We start from the raw sequence: 18,024 nt of genomic DNA, 5'->3' as shown, positions 1-18,024 counted from the left end.
AGAGTTCCTTTTGTGTTGCAGTGAAATGCAAATGACTGTTAAGCGAAAAACAACAAATTTAAGTAATGTACTTATATATTTTGTAGAATGCTTGCATGCGTAAAGTAAACGATATACCAGCCTAGGTTAATTATGTACGTATATTCCAAGCCTCGTCATTCTTGCTACATTCACCCAATCCCACAGTTATCTACTTTAAGTGATGAACGAAACATTTGCAAGTTGTTGCTACACATTTAGTTTGTTATTCTTAGCAATTTCTACATACAATTAGTTAATAGTTTAGTCTTTATTTATAACTAAATACAATTAACATTTATTTAAAAACGTAAATTGTCTTTGCTAATTGTCCTATGTTAAAGATTATATTTTCAACTCGCTGAGGAACTCTGCCACCTCAAGGGCGTCTTCACTAGCCAGCTTTGTCTCCTTGACGGCACTGTTTAAACCTCGACCAGCGGTTCCCATGTTCTTCTTCCACTGCTCGACAGTTTTGTACTTTTCATCGTTGGCACAATATATTATCTCGTTGATGTCTTCCTCTAGTTTGTAGCTACACACAGCGGGAAAGACTTGGTGCAGATTGTGGAGGGCTTCTGCACGAAGGCTCTCATCGCGACACACGAGATTTAGCATAAAGAGACCTTTCGGACCGATAATCTCCTTTATGTGCTGCAGGATCTTCGTGGCTAGGAAGCTTTGGGGCGGACAACTCATTCCGAGACTGAGATCCTTGCTGTCAACATCGAACAACACGGCATCGAAGTGGATATCTAAACGAAAATTCATTAGAATAATAACAATTTTTGTATAATACGAGATTGTATCGTGGGTTCTCACCTTCATTGCGACATCGCTCAACGAAATCCAAGCCATCGTCGATAACCACATGAAAGCGTTTGTCCTGCTTGAGCTCAAAGTACTGCTCAGCCACCTCCAACATTATAGGATCGATTTCCACGGCCGTAATTCTAGCTTGCCTGAAAGGAAAATTGCATTTCAAAAGGAGTATAGTGGTTAAACTAAATAAGACCTACGGCAATGCGGCGTGAAGAAAGCTGCACAGACCGCCACCTCCCAAGCCGACGACGAGAACATCCTTTTTCACGTCCTTTTTGGGGTTCTGCACCGTTGTGGCCAGTTGGACACCCACGGACATGTACAAGTGATGCTGGCAGGCTAGGTAGCCGAAGTCAATCTTCTTTCGATCCTTTTTGCCTTTGATTTTGACTGCAACACAATATGTGCATTAATAAAATTGCAATTTGATAGTAAGCTATATTCACCTGTTTTAACTAAGGCTTCCGACTGCACAACAAACTGATTGCTGAGAAAAATAAGGCGTCGCAGGGTCTTGCCATTGGCCTCCACTTCCTCAATGCGGAAATCTCCAGATATCTTAGAGAACCCACAAATGAGAGTCTCCCTTTTGCCCACATCGGATCCAAGACTTAGATACGGTATCTGCTCAGTGAGTCCAGCTGGCGATAGATTCTTTATGCTGTCGGCCAACTCTTGCTTCACTTCGTCCAAGGTACTGTAAACCTGATCCCGATGAAGGGTAACCACTGCCAGTCGCTGGAAGTTGGCAGAGTCCTGGAGTTTTTTCCGCCCAGCAGGCGTGGAAAAAAGCCACTCTACCTCTCTTCCCTGAGGAACAATAAACGCCGCGTATTTGCCCAGGCCGCGAGCTGGCGGCTTATCCAGAATGTGGATAGTATAGCGAGGGGTTTGCTCTGATGGTCGGTGCAGATCCATGATCACCTCATTGTGACCAGCTATGTTGGATCTGGCTAGACCGTTGCAAACCAAAGCGGCCTTTTGGACTGATGAAACTGCGTTATTCAGTTCGGAGACCGTGGAGAATCTTTGCATCTTGTCGTTGCCGAAACCGAATTCGAGTACCTAAAAGTAAATCAAATTGTAATATGAATGCACTAAGTTAATTAGCTAGGGGTCTACTCACTGGCATTGGAAGGCTCTTAAATTTAGTAGCGACGACTACGAAAACAGGCAGCGTCAAGGCATCATCGGCATTCTTCTCTTTGTTGGCCTGTTCCACCCCCAAGCAGTGAACAATCCTCAGCATGCAATTCTGCTTGGGCAGGAAGTCCAGTAGGAAATTGAGGATGTGCTCTTGCAGCAGGGAGATACCCACATAGCGACCACCGTTCCTGATGTAGAGAAATTTAATACCTTCGATCTGAGGCTGTGCACATTACCCACCTCATGGTTCTAAGAATTTCGTTGAAATAGTTTTCCACCACCGCTCTCGTTTCAGGTTCGTCGTCGGCAAATAGAGCATCCAGCGTTCCCTTGTCCAACGACACTGAAAAGCTTTCATCCGGGAACGTCATTGCAGTCGCGTCCATTTGCAGGAACTTCATATCTGGACGGGATTTGGCATTCAGTTCTAGCATTTTCTTCACAGCGATAGGAGATATATCTATGTTTGTGATATCCCTGAGGGGAAAATGTAAAATATGAGTACCAAGCGAAAGTTATTTATAGGGCCAAGTTCTAGATCTGATACGTATTGGAAATGAAAGTTATATGTAATGAGGCACATGCTACTTACATTAAAGCTTATTACAGAAGATTCCTTACCGAAATCCCGTGTCGTACATATCCATGCTCAATTTGGAGTTACCGCATCCCAGCATCAGAATCCTATCCGCCGGCTTGATGTATTTGTGGATCTGATCGCACAACTCCAGGTATTCGCCGTACCTTCGCAGTTAAAGGAACTTTTAGTTGGCCAAGAAAACACATGTTGCTCGAGTGCTTCCCTTCCCCAAGAAGTCATCTCGAGCTTAGCGGGTGCCATTTACGTACCATTCGAAGGCCTTCTCACCGCGCTTCTTGAAGAACTCGTTCCAGTAATCGGTCTGTGCGAACTCCTCGCGGGTTTTGGGCAGTAAATTCATGGTTTCAGCAACTACAAAAAGGATGCAAAATATAAACAATAATGCGGCAAAATGTGATTGTTCGGGGCATTGCCATTCGACTGGATGGGCGCACAGCAGTGTGGCCGGAGCCAAAAAGTATCGCTAAGTAAGCAAAGGCTAATTTGCAAAATATTCAATAGCTTACTTAGTTAAATCTACACAAAGTAATGCAATTTAAGTTTTGTTAGGTAGCATCATAAGAAAAATAGGTTTTGCATTTTATAAGTGGTACTAATATTTTATCTGATTGTCAACACCATGGATTCGATTAGTGTGACCTTTCTGCGGTCAATCTGTGCGATGTGCCATTCACAGCGACTAGTCGACAGACACTGATTGGACAATTTCTTTGCCAAAGCAAACGGCTAAACGTTTATCTTCGCTTAAAAAGCCATTTAGATATTTATTTGCTGGAATTTTCGCCTTCCTCCGAGTGCCCAGCATCGGTACCCATGTGAAGGAGTCCAGCGGATTCGTAAACAGCCGAGAAACCAGGCGAAAAGCGTGGTGAAAGCAGGCGCTACTGCCCACGAAAAGGGGGAGGAGGTGGCTCCTCTGAAGAAATCGAATCCAATCGAGAGCTTATCCACTTGACAGCGGTATGGAACGCCTGTGAAGCACTTGGCAAATGCAAAGGAAACTGGCGCTCGCATCCTCCGGACTGGGACAGGGATTGGATTTGAGAGCCGCGGCGCGGTGTAAATGCGTGCGGCCGTTGGCCTGATGCTGTCGCACGGTGCTGGTGGCATGGAGCCAGCGTTGTCACGCCCGGACTACGAGCAGAGCGCCCTGCACCACAGCTGCCTGCTGGTGCTGCTCCGCGGCGTGGGTCCATCGCGCGCTCGCGTCCTTCAGCGGGCGTTCGAGAAAGTGCGACGTGTCAATCACATCCGGGTCAATGGTGTGTGGTGCTCCTCCTGCTTTCTTGCTATCTTTTTGATTTTAAATTATTCCATCTGCCTTACAGACTCCTCTGGCCATCCCCGCTCCATTTGGATCCGCTTCGTTCACGATCATCCTGTGGAGCACAACGATTGGGGAGACTTTCAGACCCATCGCCGACTGCTGGGACTTGTCACCATCGGCAAATTCGATAGCCAAATCGAGCTAAATGAGCTGTGCCGTCAGCACGAGTCCTTGAAAGTTCGCTACGGGTCTACTCTGTACGAGTCCCGTGCCATTTTCTTTGGGCCCGATGAGCCGCCACTGGAAATCATTGGGGAGGTGCTGGGACCACCAGCAGCTGGTGGACGACGCCTCCAAGATGAATTCACAACGCCATCGAATTTCAAGGCGCAGGCCTTCTTCTATCGCGAACAGGATTCGTGTGCTGATCTCGAAGCTCGAATTGGAGACTTTGCCAGCGCGTTGTTTTGGGTCCTGGAATCGCGACGATTAGAGCGATCTCGCGAGAAGGCAGACAAGGTGAGCCTGTTGCTGGCACCCTTTGAAAAGCGAGACTTTGTGGGCCTAGACATGGAGTCGAGAAACAATAGGAAAAGGTGCGTGGGTCGTGTGATGAAGAACCTGGCTGATCTTTCGCTGCAAGCCGGCCTGGTTGACGACGCCTTGAGTTTGTACCACAATGCCAATGAGACCTTGAGGTCGGTTGGTGACTCCCTGTGGGTTGGCGCAACCGAAGAGGGTTTGTGTGCCGCTTCCGCAATGCTGTTGTATCCCCAAATGCGAGAAACCGAGACACTGCACAGAAACTCGTCGCTTCAGGAGGCGGGTAAGTACCTACAACCTAATTGAATAGGCCTTACTAATTCCTCATCCTTTTCAGGCACCTCTCCCCTAAAAAACACCCCCGAAAAGTGGCGTGCTAGCGACGCCACCAAGAAGATTAGCGCCAGTGACGCCACCGCGAACAATGTGGATTCCAGCCAGCCACAGCAGCGCGTAACCTCGAACTCATCTTCCTGCTCGTCCGTGTCTTCCCTGGTGACAACGGCCACCAATTCCTCCGCCTCGGACACGCCCACTACATCGTCTTCCTCCACTTCGACTATATCGGCAGCACCGATACCAGGACACCAGAGAAACGGCGATCTGCCGGGCAACATCCTCAAGGCGGAGGAGATCACCAACTACTATCGCAAGGCCATCATTAACTACAGCAAGTATAGGCATGCAGCCACTATAGAGACGGAGGCGGCACTAAAGGCCTCGCGGATTTGCATCGAGCAGAATCGTCCCCTGGACGTTGCCATGTTTCTGCAGAATATACTCTACATAAACCTGAGCATGAGCGAAGCCGAGCGGGTAAAGAGATTCGAGGTCATTACGGATCTGTATCAGCAGATCGGATACCAAAGGAAGGCGGCATTTTTCCAAAGACTTGCTGCACTCAAGCACGTTCAGCAGGGCAGCCAAGCGCCGGACTGGAACCAAAGTTACCGCCTCATGTTGGGCAGTTTTACGGGATACCGGCTTTGCCTCGACCCCTTGGAAGTAATAGAAAATGCCGCCGGCTGGCCGGCGTTGCAAATCGATCTGGTCCAGACCCTTATAACTGCCGCAAGGCGTTTGGGACACTCCGCTTTGGCCACGCGGCACATGACCTTTTTGCTGCAGACTCAGTGGGACAACATGTCGCCAACGGAGCAAAGCGAGATGGCTGTGCAACTGCAGGTAGGTTATCAAAATAAGATGCTAATTAATTCACACTAAAATCGGTACATTTTCTAAAGAATTTAAGCGCTCAGTGCGAGGGCTCTCCTGTGCCCTTGGTGCTGGAAAATGGCACTGTGATACCACCCGCCAATCTCACGGATCTGCCCTACTGCCTCGATCTTCAGGTTAAAGATTTGCCCGCTCATTTGCGACCGCAAAGAATAAAGGTGGCCAAAGCGGACAGTGGGCCTTTCTTATTCACGCCCATACACTTTAATTCTGTAGACAGAAGGGACAAGAAAAAGGACAAAAATAAAATAGGTAAGATCTGGCTAAGATCTCTGCATGATAATATACACATACATAACTAATTTTCATATTAGCTTTCCAGTGGGTGCAAAATGATCTTAGTGAAGTGACTGTGCGCCTGCGAAATCCCCTGCCCTTCGAGCTGCCCGTCACGGACATGAGATTGCTGACAAATGGCGTGGTGTTTGAGTCTTTACCCCAGTCTCTTGTACTTCAGCCACATGTGCCCACGTATGTGGCACTACATGGAACGCCAATTGAGTCGGGGCAACTCGATCTGCAGGGCTACAGCACGCACACGCTGGGTGTGAAGTCCAACTGTCGGCTGAAGCACATGCGTGGACGCAGCTTTCCGCCCAACTACGTGGTTGATGTTATCCCCGCCCTTCCTAGGATATCTGTGAAAACTTCGCTACCACAGACAGCGACGTTTAGCAACATGAACAGTGCGGATATCGTGGTGACCTCTGCCAGCTTGACGCTGTACAACGGAGAATCTTCCAGCTGCACGATAACTATTACCAATGAGAGTGCCACGCTGCCACTGGAGCACCTAGAGTTCAGCATCAACTCAAATGTGGAGCAGGAGCTGCAGCAGAAGATCTTCCGAATAGATGAAGAAGCCATCAAGGTAAGATTGATGATCTTATGTTGAGTAAATCAATAATCCTTCCTTTGCAGGCCCAGTTGCCAGTGCCTCCCCAGGGCACCATTGAAATTATAGTGGATGTTTATGCAGAAGCGGACTTCGTTTGTCCTCAACCACCGGCTTCATTGCATTCTGCCGCTGCTCCTGGGGACTACGGTGCAGCGTCACTAACGCACTACTCGAGCGTGTCCACCTCTGGGCACGCCAGCTTACCCTCGAGAGTCGGTTCACCGCATCATCGTCGAAATGAGCCACAGAATTCCAGTTTCCGGTCGACCATTTCTGGCGGTCCACCATCGCTGGCTGCCTTAACCCTGCAGCCCGGCGGCGGTGGAGGAGTAGGACCTCCCAGCCTTGGGTCACAATATAACCAGCACATAGAGGCGCAAGTCAGATTCAAGTACTCCGGCGGAGATGCTTTGACGGCGGGCTACTGCCGCCAATGTGCTGTGTCCTTTAATCTAGAATTGTTGCCTAGCGCACAGATTACAAGCTGGGATGTGCTTCCCGCAGAGGTGTAAGTGCAATCTCCTCGTTTTTCAAAGCAACTCCTTCTACCATTGTGTATATCATTTACAGAGCCTCCCAATTTTACCTGGTACTTGACATCTCCAACCTAACCGCTCAAGAGATGTCGCTCAACTATACGGACACCAAGAATATACTCATCGAGGCCAAAGAGAGCTGCCGAGTGCCCATACCTGTGGATCGGTGCTCCTTGGAGAAAGTGGTGGCTGCTCGGGCAGCCGAGGTAGCTGAGAATCTGGAGAGGGGTATGATGAGTCCCACTTAATATGAGCTCATTAACTATTTGTGCTTATCTTTTAACTAGAACTCTGCTTTCGGACGCAGCTGCTGTCGTTTAACGATGCTCTGAGCAAGCTCTGCTCAATTCACATAGCTGAAAGGGTGAAAATCAAGTGGCTGTTAACGGGGACGGACATTCAGGGAATCGCCTCACTGCGAGGAATAGTTCTCTCCCAGTCTATGGTGGATTTGACAGCTGTTTCGCCATTGGAGTGGGGTAAGTTATTTAGAATCTTCCTTACCGACTTTATAATGACAATTGTATTACTCTTCCAGCTATAAGCTTCCAAGACACGCTCGTGCAGCCGCACAATGAGATTGTGTGTACGGTGGGCCAGCGGTCGCTGCTAAGCATCCAGCTGGCCAATCAATCCCTGCAACCACTTAGAAATCTGGTGCTGAGCATAAAGTTCTATCAGGATTACCTGAACGGAATGGAAAATTACAATTTAGAGACACGCGTGGCCATTTCAGGACCAAATAGGTGAGAGCTGAAGAAAAATGTTGAAACGAAGCAGTTAAACATTTAGACAATAACAACCCTCTTAGAATTGCAATACCACTACTGGAGAAGCAGGAGCAGAAACAGCACACTTGCTCTGTGATATTCTTTACCCCCGGACGTTTCAAGGCCAGCATCGAATGCACCAGCAATCCGCAGAAGCAGGTGGAGCAGCCGGCAGCATTGCTAACCCGCTCCTGCCCGGCGGAAGCGGAGAGTGCCGGCCAATCGGTCATGTTCTCCTCCAGCTACGATGAGCAGCAGGCGCATGTGTGGAAGTTCATTCCGCCCATCGAGGTGACCGTCGTGGAGCAGTGAAATGTTACCTGTCGCTAGTTTAATTTCGTTACAATGTTTGTGTATGTATTGTGTATACACCCCATACTAATCCCCTACTCTCGTTAAAGTATTTGATTCCCACGCGCCCTGTTATATCCGTAAACACGAAAAGCAATTGTTTGTAAAGAATTCTTACCTACATAGATACAACATGTAACGCATAACACTGTATATAATTAAGCTGAAACACAAAGTAATACTGTGCTCTAAGCTTGATAGAGAAAGTGGCCATAACATAAATCGTATAACCTATAGTTCATGCCTGTAAAGCATATACATATTTAAGCCAGCGATGCGCTATTTAAATAGATAGCAAATGTTCCGCGCACTAGAAGCCACGCCAAGCATTATACATTTTGATAACAAGCTCGTGTTTACAAAATATTTTTATACAATTACCGGGGCAATACATATGTATCATAATGAACTACATATTAAGATTGTTGCTAAAGAAATTATGCCAATGAAATGTGTGAATAACTGTAGTGTAAAAGCAATAAACTCTATTTGACGAAACATTTGGTCTCTTTGGTCTCTCCTCCTCAGCCGAGTCTTCGTATCTCGTCCATGGTGAATCCGTTGCGGTTGAGCATTATGCAGAAGAGCACGTACACATAGTAGCTTCCCGGAATGAAGGTCAATGCCCCGATGATACCCAACGCCCAAACCCGATCCGATCGCTCCCGGCTCGTGTCCGTCACCCAGTTTAAGGTGGCGAAGGCGATGCAAACCTGAAGACAATGACATCAGATAAGAAGTCCGAAGGGACAGTGCATGCATGTGTGGGCACCAGCAATTATTACTCACAATGCCACCGATAAACAGCAGTAGAATGATAATGATGGTCTTCCAGGGCACTGGACCTGGCATCGCCGGTTCCGTCCACTGTTCATTAACGAATCCATCGGTCTCGCATTGGGACTCCACCACCTTGATGTATTCTCCGGAGCCTGCTGGCGCGGAACTCCTGCCCCCTCCATTTAGGCGATGCCGCGACTCCGATTCGGTGGGCTCCATATCTGGTCTTTACCTACTGGCAGTCGATCTTGACCAGATGCCAGTTTCAGACTACACAAACATTTTGCGGCGCGTCAATGTTATCAGGAAAACAGCTGACGAGACTGCCAACCTGGAAAAATCAGCAAGCACAGTAGATACCAAATAAAACAAAAAACATATCGCATAAAGAAATCTAAAGTATTTGCTTTTTAATTTGGACAATTTTCTTGCATGCCTAAACTACTCGAATGAATTCGAATTTTAAATTATTCATCGCACCGGTAATTTGGAAAACACAGAGAATGTATACAATAATTTAGCCATCCTTGATGGTTGTTTCTGAGCACGGATCTGCCACGCGTTCGTTTTCTGGATCCAAATCAAATCCGTCGTGGTCCAGCTGGCTGGGAACGAATCCGGAGATCCAGGTCCACCTCATTCGCCTGCCCAAGAAGGTCTTGAAGTTCCGGCGCAGTTTTCGGTCAAAAGGAAAGTTTTGATGTTCAAAATCATAGCAAAAACAGCCACGAGACCACTGATCATAAGCCACATAAGTAGCTACGCATACCCCGATCCACAGCAGGACGAATACCACAAAGAACACCAGCTCGTATATATCGGGCAACTTAAAGTAGATTATCCTCATAATAAGCGAGTTAAAATAGGCAGAGTTCGGTGCGGGATGAGGCAGCTTAAAGAGCTGGTATCTGCCCCCATGCAGCACGTAAATAAATATCGAGGATGACGTTAGTGAAATCATGCAGCTTAGAAAAAAATATATAAGAAAATAGAAAAAATATCTATAGTTCTCATGACCAATGCAGCAGCCCGTAAAGAAGCAGTGATGATCTCGCATCAGGACACAGACACCACACTTCCTGCAGTGACGTGACCGGGGTGGAGCAAGAATCCCGCACTTGTCGCACTCGTGCCAGTCCTCACTGTGCTGTCCGCGCTCCATCTGAGTCTTCATTAGCTTGGGATCGATGCTGGGGTCCACCAGGATGCACATGACATAGTTGGACATCACATTCGAAAAGAGGAACAGTCCCAGCAGCAGCTGAAATACGTAGCCAGGTGACCAGTAATCCGACAACTCCGGCAGCATAATCTCCATTAGAACATAGTATATGGCGGGCAAGCCACATAAAATGAACAAAAATAGGAATTGCTCCAACTTCTCTTTTGGCCAGATGTTCTTCAGCGACCGAAACCTCATTATAACAAAAGTGATTTGATCAAGTTGTAAAAACTTTACTGCAGACTGCAAACTGGTTTGGAAAAAGTATTGGTGTGACTTTGAATTAGTTACTCCAGCCTACACGATGTATCAATGTTTTTTCGGTTTTATTTTTCCATTCCTTTTTTTTTTTTGGAAAAATCATTTATTATCCATTAATCTTAAAGTCACTAGGAATCGTTCAGTTCCTTCTGAGCTTAACCTAATGCTTAATGTGGAAGTTTATTTGGTCTCCCAGCGATTGTATAACTCTAAGCCTATTGGACTGAGTCTTAGAAACAGTTCCCCAATCTTGGATGGCGTAGGTCAGTGTTGGACCTAATATTGCGTTTATTATTAGTAATTCAAACACTTCCTCAAAAATATTTTATTATTATTCTTTTTCCGTACGTCCACTTTGTTGGCATTATGTAAGAGTGCCCTGTAAAATAAATAAAAATATTGCATAAATATGTAATCATTATTCAAGGGATGCACTAAATATATATTTTACAGACATCTAAAGATTTCCACAAAAAAATGTTTATACATAGTATATACAGTGACCCCATCGCATATTGGTTAGATAAATGTCACTTAACACTGAAAAATGTGCAAATTACTTTTCTTTACTTTTATTTGTGGATCATTTTCATAGATTTAGAAAATACAAACAAAGTTCAAGTTGTTTTAAGGAATACCCTTAGATTCGTTTCCGTATTTGTTGTTTAGAGATTATTCGGAAAGCCAAAATTGATCGAGATTACCAGTTTCCTAGACAATAGCTTCATATTTGGCCTCAAATTCTCCCATATACATACATATTAAAATTATTAAACTTACAAGTGTGCAAATCCTCCTTTCGTGGGTTTTTCAGTCAGCGACATCAGGTTTTTCTGCATTATCTAAAAAGAGGTTCTTTAGTGTTGTTGAACATAAAAGTACGTAAGCTAGCAACATTTTTAAAATCAGATCTACTATCGAGATAAATCAGTCACAGACATCAGAAGTCCCTATCTAACGATTTCATCACAAAATACACCATTAATCTTTGGCAATCATTACACTTATACTTACAAGTGTGGAAATCCAAATTCTTCTTTTGTCGGTTTTCAGTCAGCGACATCAGGTTTTTCTGCATTATCTAAAAAGAGGTCCTTTAGTGTTGTTGAACATAAAAGTACGTAAGCTAGCAACATTTTTAAAATCAGATCTACTATCGAGATAAATCAGTCACAGACATCAGAAGTCCCTATCTAACGATTTCATCACAAAATACACCATTAATCTTTGGCAATCATTACACTTATACTTACAAGTGTGGAAATCCAAATTCTTCTTTTGTCGGTTTTCAGTCAGCGACATCAGGTTTTTCTGCATTATCTAAAAAGAAAGAGTTTCTTTAGTGTTGTTGAACATAAAAGCACGTAAGCTAGCAACATTTTTAAAATCAGATCTACTATCGAGATAAATCAGTCACAGACATCAGAAGTCTGTCTATCCTATCTAACGATTTCATCACAAAATATACCATTAATCTTTGGCAATCATTATACTTATACTTACAAGTGTGGAAATCCAAATGCTTCTTTATTCGGTTTTCACTCATAGACATCAGGTTTTTCAGCATTATCTAAAAATAAAGAGTTATTGTAGTGTTGTTGAACATAAAAGCACGTAAGCTAGCAACATTTTTAAGATCAGATCTACTATCGAGATAAATCAGTCACAGACATCAGAAGTCCCTATCTAACGATTTCATCACAAAATACATCATGAATCTTTAGCAACCATTACACTTATACTTACAAATGTGGAAATCCAAATCCTTCTTTTGTCGGTTTTCAGCCAGAGTCATCAGGAATTTCTGCATTATCTAAAAAGAAAGAGTTACTTTACTGTTGTTGAACATAAAAGCACGTAAGCTAGCAACATTTTTAAAATCAGATCTACTATCGAGATAAATCAGTCACAGACATCAGAAGTCCCTATCTATCGATTTCATCATGGTTGTGGAGATCTTCTCTCTGAATTATTCTTACCGCGTAAACTTCCCATGCTGGTTGGTCCCCAGAAGTCTTAAAGTGAGACTCTTTGGGTCACAGCTGCCAGGCTGTCAAAGGGAATTGCTCGTTTCTCGTGATCCGCACATCTTTCAGTTACTATATAACTTTCACCTATTAGACATATATTTATTTATGGTTTTTTGCGAAATTTTGTAGCGTGTTCTATCAGCCATCGTCCCTAATTTAGTTTATATTTCTTTAACTGGGCAACACGTGGTTTTGTGGCTCTCGGCTGTCATTAAACTGTGACTGCTTCACCACCGCGACAAGAAAGAAGTGACGAGCAAAAAAATACTGGAATGGAAATATTCTGTATTTTTTGGTGACTTTTGAGTGGCGCCCCGTTTTTAAGATTTATTTGAACCTTGCGACGTTTTTTTTTAGGTTTTTATTATATAAATAGATATTGCGATTCGGACTCTGCTACGGACACATAACTTGCTTAAAACATTTACAACTTTCGGATCTTAATTGGCCAACAAATGAAATTGCTTATTACTTATGATTTACATGGCAGTCAGAGACCTTTCATGTGACTAATCTGAATCAACAAAACTAATCTCACTCGATACAAGGCTGTCATTACTCAAAAAAGGGCATTTAATTTAATGGAGCTAACCTAAGATAAAAATTAGTATCAAGCCTATTTCCTTTTACCAAATACGAATAATGTGAGCAAAAAGATGGTATAAATACTACAAATTTATAAATCTTTGGCCCTCTAAAAATGAATGCTCTGTTTTGTTAAATATTATCGATGTTATCGAGCAGGAGTTAGCGAACAGAACGAGCATGTCATGTCTCATTCTGATTTATGAAGTATAATCCTTTTTTTTGGTTGCGACAGTCTTGCATTAAGTGAGCTATCTGTATACTAATTGGTTCCCAGGCGACTCATGGGTCCTCTGTGGATGTGGTTGCCTCTTGCGGTTGCTGCTCTTGCTCCAGCTCCTGCTGCTGAGCCAATCGCAGACGCTTTTTGGCCTGGATGTCGGCCAAAGTTTGTTCGATGGAGCGCACATCCTTCTTGTTCTTGCTGGGCACGAATCCGTAACTTTGGTTGGTCTCCGTCTTACGGGCCGCCTGCAATGCGGCCGACTCTCCGATGAGGTGGGCATACTTGGCCTTGTAGTTGGTCGTGGGCTTAACTTCGCCGGAGTCCTGATCCGCGGCTGCGGACGTGGATGAGGCTGAACTTGCTGCTTCGGATGTGGAGGCTTCTTTGTCACTTTGCTCCTGCGCCAATCGTTCCCGTCGTCGCTCCGCGTACTCCTTGGCTATCTCCTCGTTCCAGCCGTCTCCGTTCCGACGGGCCGTGACCTCATCCTCGCCAGGAGCGTGCTCCTTTTTGTACACAACCGAATGTCGGTCCACATCCTCGCGGCCAAAGCTCATGGCAATGAAGCCGCCATTTTCGGCTACTTCGTGGATCACCGAGCGGTGCACTTTATCCAGCGGCTGGAACTCGATGCATCGCCTGTCGTCCTTGGCGAATCGCCCCATCCGTTCGTCCACATACTTTCGGAATCGGAGGAGCTCCTCCTTCTGTTTGTTCTGCATCCGCTCCAACATTTCGCGCTGTTTCTTTATCAGCGTCTTCTGTTGCTCGTTGTTGGCAGGCGGCGCATCCATGGCGTTGAGTATTGAGTCGAGCAGATCCATTTTTCCGCCGTGTTTTCCTCGCTTGATGTTGAGCAATTGGCGGATGTGCGCCTGCGATGCCATCGAAAGATATACGAGGGAATCTCAGTTAATCGAGCTGTTCGCTATTTGTGGCCGAATTGCTAGGGACTTACCACTCTCTGGCGTTTATTATTAGCCTGTTGAGATGTTTGATTGCGGTTGATCAGCTTGTTTTAGGTGGTTTAATGTAATTATAATTATATTGACTACCGGTGCTTGTGCACCAAATAAATTCTGCAAAAAATACTGAATGTGAGGATGGCCAACTTGGTCGCTATTGCCGCACTTCGGTATTTTCGAATTGTAAAACAGCTGTTTACACTCGTCGGACGACTTAAAACCTAAATTCTTGAAAGATTTACAAAAATATATTAACAATATTTTGATAAAACCATGAATTAAGAGGGAAGACATATTGCTTATTTTTTATAATTTTATTAAAGCATTTAGAGCATGAACTTTTGAAATGTACAACGTTTTTATATCATACAATATTATTGTGAACATATTTCAATTTCATAATAAGCAATGAAATTTGTCTTCATTTTATTTGCACTTGCTTCATCTATGTATGTGAACAAAATTAACCGCCCAACAGAACACTATACAATTTCCTCGCAGCGCAGTGTAAAAAGGTTCAGAAAACGTGTTGGCAGGTTCGTTAGAACGCTCTTGGTTTTGAATTATATTTTGTGCGATAAGTCCGCATAGATACCGTTTGAAATCGGGGACACGTGCCAAAATGGATGCACAAAGGTCCACACTGGTCCACTGGTTCCGTAAAGGCCTCCGGGTGCACGACAACCCCGCATTATCGCACATTTTTACCGCCGCTAACGCTGCTCCAGGAAAATACTTTGTCCGTCCGATTTTCATCCTGGATCCAGGAATCCTCGATTGGATGCAAGTGGGCGCCAATCGATGGCGATTCCTGCAGCAAACGCTGGAGGACTTGGATAACCAGCTCCGGAAACTTGATTCCCGTCTGTTTGTGGTGCGTGGGAAGCCCGCAGAGGTTTTTCCCCGTATTTTTAAGAGTTGGCGCGTGGAAATGCTGACTTTTGAGACAGATATCGAGCCGTACTCCCTGACCCGGGATGCTGCCGTACAGAAGTTGGCCAAGGCAGAGGGTGTAAAAGTGGAGACTCACTGCTCCCACACGATTTATAATCCGGAATTGGTAATAGCGAAGAATCTTGGCAAGGCTCCAATTACCTATCAAAAGTTCCTGGGCATTGTGGACCAACTGAAGGTACCCAAGGTTCTAGGGCTTCCTGAAAAGCTTAAAAAGATGCCTACACCACCCAAAGATGAAGTGGAACAGAAGGATTCGGCGGCCTATGATTGTCCTACGATGGAGCAATTAGTGAAACGACCGGAGGAACTAGGACCTAATAAGTTTCCGGGAGGTAAAAATACAGTTAAAGTCTTGATCACTACTATAACAATGTGACATTCTTTTTTATCAAACAGGTGAAACGGAGGCACTGCGCCGCATGGAGGAATCCCTAAAGGATGAAATTTGGGTTGCCCGCTTTGAGAAGCCCAACACGGCGCCCAACTCGCTGGAGCCTAGCACAACCGTACTGAGTCCTTACCTCAAATTTGGATGTCTTAGTGCCCGACTGTTCAATCAAAAGCTCAAGGAAATTATCAAGCGCCAGCCGAAGCACTCGCAGCCGCCCGTTTCGCTCATTGGACAACTCATGTGGAGGGAATTTTACTACACGGTGGCGGCTGCGGAACCCAACTTTGATCGAATGTTGGGCAATGTATACTGCATGCAGATTCCGTGGCAGGAGCATCCTGATCACTTGGAGGCCTGGACTCACGGACGCACCGGATATCCTTTCATCGACGCCATCATGCGTCAGCTGCGGCAGGAGGGTTGGATCCATCATCTGGCCCGGCATGCGTGCCGGTGGCGTGTTTCCTAACGCGCGGAGACCTCTGGATCAGCTGGGAGGAGGGACAGCGGGTGTTCGAGCAGCTGCTGCTGGATCAGGACTGGGCACTAAACGCTGGCAACTGGATGTGGCTATCTGCGTCCGCCTTCTTTCACCAGTACTTTCGTGTCTACAGTCCGGTGGCGTTTGGCAAGAAAACGGACCCCCAAGGGCACTATATCAGGAAGTATGTGCCGGAACTCTCAAAATATCCAGCTGGCTGTATTTATGAGCCCTGGAAGGCGTCGCTGGCGGATCAGCGGGCATACGGCTGCGTCCTCGGCACGGATTATCCCCACCGGATTGTTAAACACGAAGTGGTGCACAAGGAGAACATTAAGAGAATGGGCGCCGCCTACAAAGTAAATCGGGAGGTGCGCACGGGCAAGGAGGAGGAGTCGTCTTTCGAGGAGAAATCAGAATCCTCCACTTCAGGCAAGCGGAAGGTGCGAAGGGCAGCCGGAAGTGCCCCTAAACGAAAACGTTAAAGCCCAAAATTTGTTCGCTACCTTATGTAAGAGGTAGTTAGATCTGCGGAGTGAGTTCATATGAATTTAAGATGGAACAATTGTTTGATGTACTATTTTAGGTCTAAGTCTATTAACTTCTTGATTGTTACCTTAACGAAATCTGGGTATATATCGAGTATATAGTATTTGTTATGCATTGGAATGCTCAAGTTTTCAATAGGTATAGGAGAGTGACTAAAGAATATGTTTAGGCGCTTGTGTACTTGACATAAAATGCACCAATAAAGGTATTAATACGAGGATGGGGATTTCATTTATATTTCAATGAAATTATTAGGAACCACTGTAGCCTGGACTTTAACTTCCTTCACAATCGAGATTTGTCAGTTGTCCGGCTCAGCTGGGAGTTTTAGTCTTATCTAAAATTTCGGCAACATAAGACCTTCCAATTTTTGTTCGTAAATAAGTACATTTTTTAAATTTAACTTCGGTTTCTGGTCTGATAGGTAGTTAGTTTCCGGACTCGATATACCTACAAAAACCATGTTTCGCAATCTGTCGATGCTGAGGAATCAGTTGGCGCTGCACCGAGTCCTCGTGGCCCGCTCGACCTTGCACTCAAAAATGTCCACTGGTCTTACTTGCCTCACCATTGACCGTCCGCGGAACATCGATGGCGTGACCGTGATAGATATAAATATTAATGAGATGGCCAAGAATGACGTGGACTTTAATCGCAATTTCGTCAATTCGCTGACATTGATGGACCGTTCCCCGTTCAACGCAGTGGATGCGGCGGATGCAGTTGAGTCGCCACCAGCAGAGAATCCGATTCCCGGAGATACCGTCGAGATCCTGCCTACTGGCGCACCCAGTTCCGTTATAGGCGTCGACGGAAGCCCCATTGTCCCCATCGAGATAGATGGCTGGAACCAGGACGAGGAGGATCCCACCGTGCAAAAGAACGTCCAGGACGTGGACATTGGCAACGATGACGAGTACAAGGCCGAGATGGAGCTGCGCGTGCCAGAGGTCAGGGAAGGTCGAACCGAGTACAAGGGCATCAAGGTGACGCTGCCGGAATCGGCCAACCAGGATGTGGGCACTTATCGCTTCCGCCGCGATCCAAAGGATCTGGAGGAGGTCGGCGACGACACGCGTCTTGTCCGATACGACAAGTAGAAGAACTGGTTCCTCAAATAGTAAGGATCCTTTGGCCGACTTCCGCTTGCGAATTTTCCAATTTTCTAGTGTATTCATTAGGGTTTCGGGAGTAGGCAGCCTAGCATTGATGTAATAAAACTTAAATACGTGTTCAGTTAAGGGAAATATGTATGTGTCCTTGCTTCACTCGTAAACTATAATCTGGTCTATTGCCTGATCTAGAGCGAAATGCGGCCATATGGACTCGCATCCGCAATCTGCCAAATTGCAAATTTGTTCGGATTTCGATTGATGATTATGATGCGGA

The 18,024-nt window shown here is 45.5% G+C and overlaps 7 protein-coding genes and 5 non-coding genes across 12 annotated transcripts; 3 read left to right on the top strand and 9 right to left on the bottom strand.

Moving 5' to 3' along the window:
• Positions 1 to 214: 214 nt before the first annotated feature.
• LOC117143083 (eEF1A lysine and N-terminal methyltransferase homolog) lies at positions 215 to 3,012 on the bottom strand. Its single transcript, XM_033307561.1, has 8 exons — positions 2,836 to 3,012; positions 2,608 to 2,730; positions 2,227 to 2,463; positions 1,967 to 2,174; positions 1,287 to 1,905; positions 1,038 to 1,230; positions 841 to 980; positions 215 to 773 (listed from the first exon to the last, which is right to left on the bottom strand). Exons 1-8 carry the CDS (start codon positions 2,925 to 2,927, stop codon positions 364 to 366), a joined length of 2,022 nt encoding a protein of 673 aa, XP_033163452.1. The 5' UTR covers positions 2,928 to 3,012; the 3' UTR covers positions 215 to 363.
• A 256-nt stretch (positions 3,013 to 3,268) lies between these two features.
• On the top strand, positions 3,269 to 8,686 carry LOC117143030 (protein brunelleschi). Its single transcript, XM_033307421.1, has 10 exons — positions 3,269 to 3,849; positions 3,916 to 4,680; positions 4,735 to 5,582; positions 5,642 to 5,885; positions 5,948 to 6,504; positions 6,555 to 7,039; positions 7,102 to 7,295; positions 7,355 to 7,546; positions 7,606 to 7,813; positions 7,879 to 8,686. The coding sequence occupies exons 1-10, from the start codon at positions 3,651 to 3,653 to the stop codon at positions 8,147 to 8,149; spliced, it is 3,963 nt and encodes a 1,320-aa protein (XP_033163312.1). The 5' UTR covers positions 3,269 to 3,650; the 3' UTR covers positions 8,150 to 8,686.
• LOC117143262 lies at positions 8,542 to 9,278 on the bottom strand. Its single transcript, XM_033307837.1, has 2 exons — positions 8,978 to 9,278; positions 8,542 to 8,901 (listed from the first exon to the last, which is right to left on the bottom strand). Exons 1-2 carry the CDS (start codon positions 9,185 to 9,187, stop codon positions 8,713 to 8,715), a joined length of 399 nt encoding a protein of 132 aa, XP_033163728.1. The 5' UTR covers positions 9,188 to 9,278; the 3' UTR covers positions 8,542 to 8,712.
• Positions 9,279 to 9,348: 70 nt separating this feature from the next.
• On the bottom strand, positions 9,349 to 10,505 carry LOC117143175 (probable palmitoyltransferase ZDHHC24). Its single transcript, XM_033307693.1, has one exon. It carries the CDS (start codon positions 10,386 to 10,388, stop codon positions 9,486 to 9,488), a length of 903 nt encoding a protein of 300 aa, XP_033163584.1. The 5' UTR covers positions 10,389 to 10,505; the 3' UTR covers positions 9,349 to 9,485.
• Positions 10,506 to 11,352: 847 nt separating this feature from the next.
• On the bottom strand, positions 11,353 to 11,427 carry LOC117135359. The gene has a single exon (XR_004459013.1). It is a non-coding gene; the product is annotated as a small nucleolar RNA Me28S-Cm2645 (small nucleolar RNA).
• A 164-nt stretch (positions 11,428 to 11,591) lies between these two features.
• On the bottom strand, positions 11,592 to 11,666 carry LOC117135358. The gene has a single exon (XR_004459012.1). It is a non-coding gene; the product is annotated as a small nucleolar RNA Me28S-Cm2645 (small nucleolar RNA).
• Positions 11,667 to 11,834: 168 nt separating this feature from the next.
• Positions 11,835 to 11,916, bottom strand: LOC117135361. Its single transcript, XR_004459015.1, has one exon. It is a non-coding gene; the product is annotated as a small nucleolar RNA Me28S-Cm2645 (small nucleolar RNA).
• Positions 11,917 to 12,084: 168 nt separating this feature from the next.
• Positions 12,085 to 12,159, bottom strand: LOC117135360. Its single transcript, XR_004459014.1, has one exon. It is a non-coding gene; the product is annotated as a small nucleolar RNA Me28S-Cm2645 (small nucleolar RNA).
• Positions 12,160 to 12,327: 168 nt separating this feature from the next.
• Positions 12,328 to 12,402, bottom strand: LOC117135357. The gene has a single exon (XR_004459011.1). It is a non-coding gene; the product is annotated as a small nucleolar RNA Me28S-Cm2645 (small nucleolar RNA).
• Positions 12,403 to 12,827: 425 nt separating this feature from the next.
• LOC117143186 (sperm-associated antigen 7) lies at positions 12,828 to 14,384 on the bottom strand. Its single transcript, XM_033307722.1, has 2 exons — positions 14,251 to 14,384; positions 12,828 to 14,167 (listed from the first exon to the last, which is right to left on the bottom strand). The coding sequence occupies exon 2, from the start codon at positions 14,114 to 14,116 to the stop codon at positions 13,349 to 13,351; it is 768 nt and encodes a 255-aa protein (XP_033163613.1). The 5' UTR covers positions 14,117 to 14,167; positions 14,251 to 14,384; the 3' UTR covers positions 12,828 to 13,348.
• A 332-nt stretch (positions 14,385 to 14,716) lies between these two features.
• On the top strand, positions 14,717 to 16,853 carry LOC117143119 (cryptochrome-2). Its single transcript, XM_033307610.1, is given in 3 exon segments — positions 14,717 to 15,546; positions 15,611 to 16,056; positions 16,059 to 16,853. Coding segments are annotated over 3 exon segments (1,626 nt in total). The 5' UTR covers positions 14,717 to 14,879; the 3' UTR covers positions 16,572 to 16,853.
• A 104-nt stretch (positions 16,854 to 16,957) lies between these two features.
• On the top strand, positions 16,958 to 17,882 carry LOC117143193. Its single transcript, XM_033307734.1, has one exon. The coding sequence runs from the start codon at positions 17,097 to 17,099 to the stop codon at positions 17,733 to 17,735; it is 639 nt and encodes a 212-aa protein (XP_033163625.1). The 5' UTR covers positions 16,958 to 17,096; the 3' UTR covers positions 17,736 to 17,882.
• The last annotated feature ends 142 nt before the right edge of the window (positions 17,883 to 18,024 follow it).

This window comes from Drosophila mauritiana, chromosome 2L (genome assembly GCF_004382145.1).
Source record: "Drosophila mauritiana strain mau12 chromosome 2L, ASM438214v1, whole genome shotgun sequence".
Lineage (NCBI taxonomy): Eukaryota > Metazoa > Arthropoda > Insecta > Diptera > Drosophilidae > Drosophila > Drosophila mauritiana.
Note: the sequence above shows the minus strand (reverse complement) of the source record. Positions and strands in the feature narration are given on the sequence as shown.